This window comes from Balaenoptera musculus, chromosome 2 (assembly GCF_009873245.2).
Source record: "Balaenoptera musculus isolate JJ_BM4_2016_0621 chromosome 2, mBalMus1.pri.v3, whole genome shotgun sequence".
Lineage (NCBI taxonomy): Eukaryota > Metazoa > Chordata > Mammalia > Artiodactyla > Balaenopteridae > Balaenoptera > Balaenoptera musculus.
This window is the reverse complement of record NC_045786.1, coordinates 82518124-82530692: the sequence shown is the minus strand read 5'-3', so window position 1 is coordinate 82530692 and position 12569 is coordinate 82518124. Positions and strand designations below refer to the sequence as shown.

Sequence of the window (12569 nt, the reverse complement as noted above, 5' to 3'; positions counted from 1 at the left end):
AGTGAGAGACCTAAACACAGCAAAAAGTCATTGAGATTTATTTTTGATTTCTAGTGCCTTTCTTAGGCCAAGCCCATATTTTTACATTAGAACATCATTCTGTGTATCACATTTCACGTGGCAAGGTTAAAATTCCACATTTTATTCTTTAGGTCTATGCCTTTGTCTTTCATGCCTCAAGCAGGGTGCCTCTCCCATGACTAAGTTGGAGAGTTTGGGGGCCAAGGTGAGGAAGACAAGCGCAGCCACCCCACAGCGGTCTGGAGGAAACGCCTGTCACAGACAACCTGCACCGCAGACCACCAGTGACCTCTGCTAACCTTGCCTTTTCTTCCAGGTGGAAAGGGGAAAATGTGGCCACCACTGAAGTCGCTGACATAGTAGGACTGGTTGATTTTGTCCAAGAAGTGAATGTTTATGGCGTGTCTGTGCCAGGTATGCACAAGATATTATAAATCAATGCCAAAACTCCTACACTAACTGAACATAATTTTAACCCCCGGGCAAAGTTTGTCATCACTTCCTCCTGCCAGCTGGAGAATCAAACAACTCTTTCCCAGCCTCCTGGGAGTAAGGGGCTTATGCCTGGTTTATGTGCCATTATAAATCAGACAGGTCAGTACATCTGAACCTGGCCTTCCTCTGTGGTTCACTCCCCAGCTGTTCTTGGGCTCTCAAGCAAGCCAAATCTCTCCATGATGCAGGGTCCATGCAGCACTTGGCATGCCTCAAGAAAAGAGGTATCATGCTTGATAGCTTGGAAGTGGTATCTTGGCCTCTGAACTGCAAGGCACAAATAAGAGCAAGTGCCATTGCTAGAGGAAAAAAGCCAGGAAGGAGCTGATTTTTTCCAGACTCTTCTTTTAAACCAAGTCCCTGACCCCAGCTTGCTCCACTGAGTTTCAGAATCATCACACAAAGTGCTGTCACCAAGCCTCTGTCTGCAGATCTGCCTCTGCCAGCAGAGTGGGGAGAGTGAGGTCTGATTTTGGGTCCTAGCTCCAACACCTGCTGGCTGTTTGACTTCACACAAATCACTAAATTAGAGATAATACCAATCCTGCAGTTAAGATTGTCGAGAAAACTAAAACTAATTCATTTTAATTACATAAATACTAAATGTATATTTATCAGACACGTACATGAGGGTTGTCATGAAAAGAAATCATTTTAATTATAGATGTCAGAGAGAATTAAAACCTCCAAAACACTATCCAAATATAAGGTACTAGGGGAATTGGTATTGCCTAGAACTCAGTATTTGGGATTCTCATCTATACTCAAAATGGAAATCCCAAAGTCCCTTTTGCCTGAGCTATGATGGTTTCACATGACATTGTGCTGTCCTTTTATTTTTTAAAGAATATTTGAGGCTCTCTCTTGCCTGCTCCTCTCCAACCCAGTGACAATGACTTGACAGGAAGTGTAGCCACATCTCAGGTCAGAGTCTGAGGGGTGCAGAATACTTCTCATGTTGGATTTCAGGCTCAATTAACACAAGGGCCCATATGTGGTTGTCAGCCATGGCACCATGCTGGCCTCTCACAGACCCCACCTGGAATATGTTGCATGCCCTTGTAAATGCTGGATTTTTTAAAGTAACAATACAAAAGAAGGAGTATGAGAAGGTAAGAGAATATGGGAAATGGAATGGAGAGGCCTAATCCACTGCTCTTCAAAGTGGCGTCACCTACAAATTGGCACTTGCCATCTACCTCTACAAGGATCATACTACGAGCCGCTGTAGCTGCTGACCTTCAACACGCCCTGAAAGGAGTTCAAGGTGGAGATCAGGAAGGAGGCACTCTGTGCTCTGGGAAAAACTGGCAGAACAGGTCTTCAGATAGATATTTTCAGGAGATTTTATGAGCCCAATTCTTGCATCTCCTCATATCTAGAAAAGCACTAAAACCCTTCATGGTGACATCTGCTCCTCGTGACTAGGAGTAACCTTCATGAGACTAGCAGATACCTTCTGCAAAAAATACGTGCCTGGTTGCATGTACTCCCCCTTCACTAAAATCCCATGTGTACTGACCTTCTGCCCAACCTCTTTGGAGCAGTTTCTCAGAGCTATCTGAGATGCTGTCTCCCAGGCGATAGTCCTCATTTTGCCCCCAAAGAAAACTTAACTCACACCTCTCACGTTGTGCATTTTTTTCATTTGACAGTAGGGTCCCTGGACCAGCGACAGCATCATCGCCCAGGAGCTTGTTAAAAATTTGGTATTTCTCATGTTAAAAATGCCCACCCCAGAACTACTGAACCAGAATCTCTGGGGTGGGGCTCAGGGAGCTGTGTTTTAACAAGCCCTCCAGTGATTCTTAAAACAAATGAAGTCTGGTTTTGGAGTGATGAAAATGTTCTAGAGCTAGATACTGGTGATAGTTGCACAACATTGTGAACGTACTAAATGCCACTGAACTGTATACTTTAACATGGTTAAAATAATGAATTGTATGTTTTACCACAATTTTTAAAGAACACTAAAGTCTGAGAAGCCTGGAGGCCTAGTGGTTCTGAAAATTTAGGCAGTCATCAGAATCATCTGGGAAACTTTTTAAAGCCCAGATCTGGGGTTTGGGACTCAATCTTTGTGTCTTTTTTTTTAATTCCCAAGTGGGTCTACCACCCAGTAAAGTTTAGGAGCCATTGATATAGAACAAAGAAGAGGAGGCAAATGGGTTTCAAATGATTGGGAGACAAGTCAGGTAGAACAAGGAGCAGCTGTGTTTATGTTGCTCTGGAGAGCAGAATAAAACGGATGGATTGAAATGACCAGGGAGCAAATTTTCGCCTGAGAACTCTCCTGTAACCAGAGGGACCAACAACAGAATGGTCTCTCTCCTGAGGTAGACAATGCCCCACCAACTGGGATGTGTAAAGAGGCTGGCTGTCCACCTGGGATTCTGTGAGAATTCTTACAGCAGTGAAAGATTAGAGATGAACCCTAAAGTCTCTCCTATTTTCAGATTCTGTGATTCTCAGTGCCACTCTTGCAGCCTAGAAATGTGGCAGGTCTATCTAGAGAAAGGCATCAGTCCACCAGGGTGATTCTCACTCCCAAAGGGCTGAACAAGGCCTTCACAGACCTCAGCTTTGGACCAGGAGGAAACTTCTAAGTTTGGGCCTAGAATAGAGATGACACCAGAACTGCCAAACTCCTCTCTAGAGCTTTATATTATCAATAGAACTTTCTGCAGTGTTCTGAAAATGTTCTATATCTGCACTGTCCAGCATGGTAGCCAATAGCTACCATAGGGCTGTTGAGCACTTGAAATGTGACTAGTGCAACTGAGGAACTGAATTTTTCATTTTACTTAATTATAATTAATTTTAATAGCTACATGTGACCAGTGGCCACCATACTGGATAGTGCAACTCTAGAGAACCTCTGGCCCGAACTGCTGCAGACAGGAACTTTCCCCCTGGAGCTGAACTAGCCCCAGCCAACCTCTGGGAGTCAGGACAGAGACCTGAGATCCAACAGCCCCATTCGCCTCTCGGTTGGGCATTGCCTCTGCCAGAGCAAGAAGCAAGGAGCCAGTTGACACTGAAGATTTCTGTTGCATCAGCCTCTGCCTTAATTCTAAAAGGAGTTCATTGGAGACATTCATGATTCCTGAGACCGGTACCTTTGAGACAGCTACCAGGGACCCCTAGAGAAAGAGGGTATGGTGCCCTGCCTCCCTCCTTCAGATAAGAGGCAAAGCAAATGAGGATGCATTTCCTTTCTTATAATTTTTCCTCTTGTTTTCTGCCTTCTTTAGCGTCATGGGTAAACACACAATCACCATGGGAGAGATTTCGAAAGCTGGGGCCCAGGTGATGAAGGGCGGCTCCTTCCCGCTCTCTGATTACAGTTAAGTAGTTCAGGGAAGCGGACCTGGACTCCCACTGGGTCTGCCGGATCAGGTAGAAGAGCAATTAATATGTAATTACCACTGTCCTCACAAGAAAACAATGGTAATTGTTCTCAACACCGGGAAGAAAGAGCCGTTAGGATCTGTTTCCCCTGTGGAGAGCACAACCTCTCTGGCCTAGAGGGCATCAAGGTGGGGAGGCGGGGGTGCTGTGGGCACACACCGCTCAACCTTGATCTGCCTTCACCCTCTGGTCCCGCAGCCTCTCTGAAATGCAGAGGCAAAGCTATTAGGAACCGTGATTATATAAGTCTCAGAGGTGACATTTGTGCCTGGAAGCACAACAGACCTGACCTGCGACCCAAAGAACAACCTGAGCCCGGTTATCCTTGACAGGGGAGCAAGGGTTTTTCACCGGAGTCCAAAAAATTTTTTGAGCCACTAGTTCAACCTTTTTCTCATTCTGGTGTTTACATCTAGGCTGCCAAGAAGGATGATGTCAATAGGATCTTTAGCCAGCCTGCCTCAATTCCATTTCTGGCCCTGCCTAGTATTGGCTGCATGAACTTGAACAAGTCTTTTAATGTCATTAAGCCTCAGTTTCTTCACCTGTAAAATGGAGATAACCTTTGTACCTCTTCATAAGGTTGTCGTGAGAGTTAAATAAGATAGTATATAAAGCACACTTAGTAAAGGACCTGGCATGTAATAAAGATTCAACCAATGAATACCTTGTTGTTTTGTTGTTATCATTAATTCAACTTTAGAATTTAACTTCAACATATATTTGAAATAAAAACTCCAGCTATCCAAAAGAAACCCATGCCATAATGCTGTCTCAGTTCTCTGTTCTTTGACCTAGCAAAGCATCATAAATAAAATAAACAGCTACAACCCACCTAATTTTTTCTCACTTTAACTCTAGGTCACGAGGGTCGAATTGGCATGGCCTCCATCAAGATGAAGGAAGACCATGAATTTGATGGAAGGAAACTCTTTAAGCATGTGGCCGATTACCTGCCCAATTATGCAAGGCCCCGGTTTCTAAGAATACAGGTGAGACTCCTTATTATAATGTTGTTATCCTCGCTCTTGGAGACACCTGCGTCTTAGGGAACAATTCCTCTTTTACCATGGCAAGCACAACGGCCAAATTTTCACTACCCTTTCAGGAAGCTAAATGAAGCAGCAGAAATACCAGAAAATACAGCTAGCTGAAACCAAATCCTAATCCCTTTTTCCCTAAAACCACAGGCAGTTCATTCAGCAACAGTGTTAGCAAATAACTCAGAGCCTGTTTGATGAGGTATAACAAACACATAAAATAGAAATGCTCTGACCCTCTTATTTATTGTTTCCAGTTTTAAAGAATGGAAAAATCCACTGAAGTCCTGCACCTTTCTATGATGTGAACTTTAATTGGGCATCATTAGCCAGTAGGAACTACCAAAGGCTAAACTGTCACGGATAGAGGTTTTTTTTTTTTCTTTCTCAAACATTAACCCCTTAGTTTAACACTCTCACTTTTGGACCTTGAGCTCTGTGATTCTGTACCTGAAGATTTGAGAAAAGAAATGTTAGATTACCAGATATTGCTAAGGTTAAACGGTTATTTCTGTTGATGTTCATAAAGCACTGACATATGCTTTACAGTGATGGTTGAGAGACATGAAAGTTGAAATATCCTCAGATCATCACCTATTTATTGAAGAAGAAACAAGTCTTCAGTGTCACAAACAGGCTGAAAAAAAAAAGTTGTCTGTGTGTAGATGATTCCTTTCCCCACCCCACCATTAATCCGAATATTCTAGTAATACTGGAAGCTCACCAAGTGACAGACTCTTCCGCTCCGTATTCCACTGTCAGCAACCTCTCTCTCCCCACAAGTGATCGTCAAGCTTTAAAGGAAGGAAAAATACCTCCACAGAGGGCCCCCTAGTGGAGGTTCTGAAGACAGGATATCTTGGTATCACACAGAACCTGCTTTCGCAGCTCTCAAATGATTGTTTGATGTTTTTCAGAACACCATTGAGATCACTGGAACTTTTAAACACCGAAAAGTGACCCTCATGGAAGAGGGCTTTAACCCTGCAGTTATCAAAGATGCCTTATATTTCTTGGATGACAAAGCAGAAATGTATGTGCCGATGACTGAGGACATTTACAATGCCATTAATGATAAAACTCTGAAACTCTGAATATTACCAGGAGGGTAACTCAGTGTATTTCTAGAAAGAAACTGAATGGACCTAGTACAGCCACTTGATATAATCCCACTTTAATTTGACTGAAGATTGTGCAGTGCAATTTTTTTATGCATACCAGTAAGGGGAGACTTTTTAAAATTACACCCGAACCTTTGCAAGTGAAAAGATTTAGATGTAATTGTTTTTCAATTTGCACCTACTGTTTGTATTTGCAAACTAAGCTTGTTAGAGGGAGGATGTTATTTTTTAAAATATGTAATAAAATAGATGAACACCAGCATATGCGATGGCACTTCTTCCTGGCTTGATTCTAAATGCAAACCCTGAGCCTGACAGTATCATTGGTAATTTTTCACAGGTGTCCCGTTTATAATGCTAATGGTATTCTAAGTAAAAACTGGTAAGGAGTTGGGAGGTGAGGGGGTAGGTCCCCAATGAACAACCCAATGGAAATCCAGCTCTAGTGTAAGGCCAAGCCTACCCCCCAGAAACATCCTGGCCACTGTCTACAGCATTAGCCAACAAGTGATAAAGCCACCTATAGTCTTTGAAGGAGCTTAAGTCTAGAGCATCAGAGCTCTATACATTAAAGGTATCCAGCAAACTTTTTAGCTATATCAAGGGTTGCAAACTCAAGTGTCTTCAGGATTTGTATTGGTAATGCGGATGAGAAGAGCAGGTCCCAAATGAACGTGGAAAACTTGGGGACAGCCATGACGCAGCTTCAGTCAGCTGATTATTGTCATGGGGCTCTACAGCCCAGGTACTTCCAAGATCTTCTGATTATTCACAAAACAGAAATCCAGATATTTATGTGAATCTCCCAATTTTTAACATGTAAAGTCTCACATTTTTTATAATTTCCACGCACCCCAAAGAAAATGTAACTGTGCACCAGAGAAGTCCCAGAGGTCCAGCTCGCACCCCCAGGCTCACGTGCTCCTCAGTCTAGAGCTGGTTTCACTCCACAGCCAGTGTCCGGCCAGAGAGCCTGTTCAAGGACCGAGGGCTTTTGGCGTGGCACAGGAGGATCTGGGAATTGCAAGGAGCTCTCTCAGACAGGCTCTTTGTCCTTAGACTCAGCTGCCACCCTTTCTGAATAGAACCCCATAAGCTCTGCATGTGTCAGTCACAGAGTTCCAGGAGCAGGTCCTTGGTGGTGGCCCTCAAGATGACATATTCCTTACTAGAGCTTGTCCTAGGTCACAGGAGCGTAATGCTCACTAAGTTCACATCTAGGAAGTGTGACTCGAGTTCACCCCAGCCTCCCTAAAACAGGTAGAGTTTCCTTCCCTAGAGAACATCTTCAGATGACCAGGAGCTAGAAAGGAGCCCTAATTCTCCCTCAATTTAGTCCCTGAAAAGCCCCAGGCAAACATATTCAGGGATTCTCAATGATACATGATGAGGGGTGGCCATCTCCACCCCCAACACAGTATTAGAAATATTTTTTAAACTCTCTCCACATTTTTAGAGACTCCTAAGAAGACTCATGACCAGAATCCCGCTCATTATGCCCAACAGTAAACATTCCCTGAGCACTTAATATGCATAAGGGACTTGAGGATGGCCTAAGGAAAACTCTGGATATCACTGCATCTCTGTGAATTTAGGCAACAATTTAGAAGAACTGTTGCTTGTGGGTCAGCATTTGGGAATTTCTGCAAAATTCTAGGTATCTCTGCTTTTGCTTTATTGATCTCCCTGTGAAAATTTTAACCCAAGTGATGGGAAATAGCCCAGCCTTTGCTTTTGAAAGTATAACATTGTGCAATTGTGTTACTGGGAATCTTGCTAAAGTGAATCAGGTTGTAAGCAGAGATTGTTAAAGCTGTGATGTCATTCTGTGTCACAGGGAACATCTTTTTTGGGTGACAGGTCAGCACTTACACCAATATCCAGAACAGTAGTGTTCTGGAACCAAAGCCTGCTAGGGCCTGACCACCTTTGACCCACATCTTTGACTTCCCAGTTAGAAACTCAGAAACTCTCCCTCCCAGCCGGATGACTTCCTCAGTCTCTCGCTTCCCCAAACCTCCATGATTGAGGCCAGGAAACACAGCTCTATTGGAATGGATAGAGACACCAGCACAATATCCTCAAGACCTGGGTTTGCATATGTGTAAACAAAATCAAGCCATCCTGTGACAGATAATCAACTTTAAAGACAGATTTTTCTCTTTTAGAAGGATCAAAAATTGTGTCCGTAGAAATGTCTGTACAAGTCATCTTCCTCATTTGAAAGTACAAGTGGATTTTTTTAATACACTGATACCCATGTAAATCATTCAACAGATCTCTGATTTCAGGTGTATTGTTTGGAGACATATAATGAGTCTCCAAACCAAAACTCACATAATGAGTCTCCAAACCAAAATAATTTGGGGGTAAAACTAGTAAATTTCAGCATCTGAAATGGAAGCTAACAAGAATCGGTATAAAAACACAGTGACCCTCCCTAAGAGATGATCTGTTACATGTGTTGCTCGTTCGTACATCAGCTCTACGAGCATTTAGTGGGTCCCCGCTAAGCACCAAGAGATGAGCTCAGCGCAGTATGATGGTGTTTTCTAAGCCTCTATCTGGGAAGTCATGTCAGGGTTTCAAAGAAAGCTGACTGGAAAGACCCCTAGAAGGAAGGCTAGAGTCCTTTCCATGTGCTTGAACTTTTCAAAAATAATTATTTTGGGGCTTCCCTGGTGGCGCAGTGGTTGAGAGTTTGCCTGCCAATGCAGGGGACACGGGTTCGAGCCCTGGTCTGGGAAGATCCCACATGCCGCGGAGCAACTAGGCCCGTGAGCCACAACTACTGAGCCAGCGCGTCTGGAGCCTGTGCTCCGCAACAAGAGAGGCGGCGACACTGAGAGGCCCGCGCACCGCGATGAAGAGTGGCCCCTGCTCGCCGCAACTAGACAAAGCCCTCGCACAGAAACGAAGACCCAACACAGCTTAAATATATATATATTAATTAATTAATTAAAAGAAAAAAAAGAATTCTTAAAAAATAAAAATATAAAAAATTATTATTTTGTCACTGCAGTTGGTGGGGCTGCATGAAGACTGTAAAGAGACAGCTAACAGGAAAGGTGTCCCTCAGCGTCACTGCGGCACTGTTCCAGGGGAGGCGGGCCGACTGGCCAACCCAGGTCTTCTAGTTGACATGGGTGCTGTCTCCCCAGAGCGCACAGAGCGCCATGTTGTAATATGGATATATAGCTGATGGTGCATTCCATTATGATTGGCAGTTTCCCTCTGCACAGACGTCATGCTTCTATGAAGCTGTAAGCTCCATGAGAGTACAGAGTCCATCTATTTCGCTCATCATTATATTCCCAGTGCCTGGCACCAGGTAGGCAATAATTATCTACTGCTTTTTCATCAAGCAATCCTGATAAACACCTGGTTCCCTATGCAAGCTTTGCTATATGTGCGTGGGCACTGGGGGAGGCATGTTGGAGGCAGAGAGGATGAGCTAAATAGATGGTCTGAGTCCCCTAGTTCAGGCACAGCAGTGAGTCTCAAACTTGAGCAGTGATGAATTGGGAGACTGGGATTGACCTATATACACTAATATGTACAAAATGGATAAGGAATAAGAACCTGCTGGGTACAATAAACAAATAAAATAAAATTCAGAAAGAACCTTAACTCTTAAAGGTATTTTTCAATAGTTGAATTTATAATTGAAGAGAGTGACACTTTCATCATAATAGTCATTAATCTAGAGAAAGAATTTTGTAAGAGAGGACTTAGGAGATTGATATAGTCTAAAATAAACTATTTAAAGCTTTAAAAAAAAAGAAAATTGAGCACTGAGAGTCACCTTCACCAAGAAGTCTTATTAAGACGCAGACTGATGGGCCCATTCCCCAGAGTTGAAATGAGAATTGGCATTTGCAGTTCTAACAAATTCCCAGGTGATGCTGACGCTGTTGATTAGGGGCTGCATTTTGGTAAACCCCTGACAGACAGAAAAACACCCTGAGTTACACATCTTGTGCGCTTAGTTAGTGTACTTCACTTCCTCGCACATAGATTCTTTTGTTAACTGAAGCTCAGATCTTAGATCTGGTGTGACTCAAAGTGCAGGCATCAGGAAAGGCCTAGTAGAAAGCAGCACTTTGTCATCTTGAGCCTGCAATTGTTCTTGAAAACTCACATTAACAGTGTCTATTTACTAGATACACACGTACGTATTATTTGCTACAGCAAAACTAAAAGCAATCCTAGAGAGTGTCTAGTCAAACCTCTTTGTTTGATAAAAGAAAAAAAAAAAAGCCTGGGGAGGTGACGTACATACCTAAAGTTGCACAGCTCACTGGCATCGCTAAGCTCCGGCCTAGCACTGATAGAAGAGACAACCTCTTTATAGACCAGGGAGTGGTCCCAGACCATCAGCATCAGCTGGGAGCTTGTCAGACATGCAAATGACCAGACGCCACCCCAGACCTACTGAATCAGAACCGCTGGGGATAGGCCCAGCAATCTATGTTTTAACAAGCCCTGCGGTTGACTCTGAAGCAGGCTCAATTTGAGAACCACTGGCTTAGAGCAGGGCTTCTCAAGTTTTAAGGTGCATAAGAAGAACCTGGGGTTGCCAATGCTTCTAGTGCACGCATCCCTCGGAACAGCAAGCAGCTCTAGAACATTCTCAAACATTGCTGCACATTAGAATCACCTGAGGACCTGTCAAAACTCCCAAAGCCCAGGCCCATCTCATAACAATTAGATCAAGATTTCTGGGAGTGAGAGCCAGGCATCAGTACTTTTTTTAAAGACTCCCAGGTGATTCCAGTATGCAGCAAAGTTCTGCGACCGCCGATTGAGAACAAGGGTAATATGAAACTATAAGCTCTTGACAAAGATTCTCTCCCGGGCCAAACTCTACCCAGGCTCCTCTGAGCCCTCCTCCCTACTAGGCCTCAACCTTGGCCTAGAAAGACTTGAACAAAACAGTAGCATAATTTCTAACAGCTCAAGGCCACACCCCTGGGATGATCCTACATCCCCTTAAAATGCCTGCCTGAGAAAACACAAGGCTGCCAAAAGATTTACCGTTTGTTCCAGCCAACACCTGAAGATAGGGCCCCTGTCCCCCAGCCTCTGTGGGAGGGTAGGAGGCTAACTTCCATAAGCATCAGTTAGCAAACCCAGATGGGCTTCCCATGGACCGACCCCCTCTTCCTGCTTTTTGTAATTTTTCACATCCCTGACTCATACTAAGTCCCTGCGTGCATACTTCCTGTTCCCCCATTCTCCCTCTAAAATGCCCAGTGACCGCTGTACAGATCAAGTTGAGTCCAGTTCACGCCAGACTCTTTTTTCTATTGCAGTAGTTATTACTGATTAAAAATCTGTCCTTACTACTTTAACTAGTGGCCAGCTTTGTTTACCTTTAACACTGTTAATATAACCAATTTCAGAACCACTCCCTGTAAAAGCACCATCTGAAATGGAAAGAAAATGATTTTTTTGACCTAGAACTCACCATGGGTAAGCTGCTTGTGAGCACAGCTTTTATCTGACTATAGTGTGCAGAAAAAAAAAAAAAAAAAAAGTACAAATTCCAAACCTAGAGAGGGAACATTTAACCGTAGTGAAGGACTAGAGGAGTCTGCTGAATGGTGAACTTCTGATCGAGGACAACCATGAACAGTATGGTCTGCTGGGAACAGCATGGGCTTTACTGAGGACAAGGAGACCTGGGTTTGCCTACGTATAAGCTGTGTGACCTGTGGCCTCCGTTTTCTCATTTATAAACTGTAAGCCACAGTGCCTAACTCAAGCTGTCTGCCTTCTTCATACCAAGGGCTCCTCCAAAGTTTTTTGCTCACAATTCAAGTCAAATCTTCAGCATACTAAAAAGCAAAATCCCTAAGTACATTCATTTAGGTTCCAGAACATGCCCTGGTTAGTTAATCATTATTTCAGTGGTCAGCAAAGGAAACCATAAACAAAATGAAATGGCAACCTATACACTGCAAGGAAATATTTGCAAATGACACTACCGACAAGGGCTTAATTTCCAAAATATAAAAGCAGCTCATACAACTGAGTAACAAAAAAAAACAAACAACCCAATCTAAATAGACATTTCTCCAAAGAAGACATACAGATGGACAATAGGCACATGAAAAGATGCTCAACATCACTAATTATTAGAGAAATGCAAATCAAAACTACAATGAGCTACCACCTCACACCAGTCAAAATGGCCATCATTAAAAAGTCCACAAACAATAAGTGCTAGAAAGGATGTGGAGAAAAAGGAACCCTCCTACACTGTTGATGGGAATGTAAATTGGTGCAGCCACTATGGAAAATAGTATGAAGGTTTCTCAAAACACTAAATATAGGGTTGCCATATGACCCAGGAATCCCACTCCTGGGCATATATCTGATTAAACTATAATTCAAAAAGATACATACAACCCAATGTTCATAGCAGCACTATTTACAATAACCAAGACATAGAAACAAACTAAATGTCCATCGACAG

The 12569-nt window shown here is 43.3% G+C and overlaps 1 protein-coding gene across 1 annotated transcript in view; it reads left to right on the top strand.

Annotated features, from left to right (window-relative positions):
• Nucleotides 1-6347, top strand: part of SLC27A2 (solute carrier family 27 member 2) — a 54933-nt gene extending 48586 nt beyond the window's left edge. Inside the window, exons 8-10 of the mRNA XM_036844634.1 lie at nt 338-435; nt 4789-4919; nt 5885-6347. Of these exons, the coding sequence (XP_036700529.1) occupies nt 338-435; nt 4789-4919; nt 5885-6061 (406 nt within the window). The 3' untranslated portion in view covers nt 6062-6347. The remainder of the gene's footprint in view (nt 1-337; nt 436-4788; nt 4920-5884) is intronic.
• Nucleotides 6348-12569: the final 6222 nt, after the last annotated feature.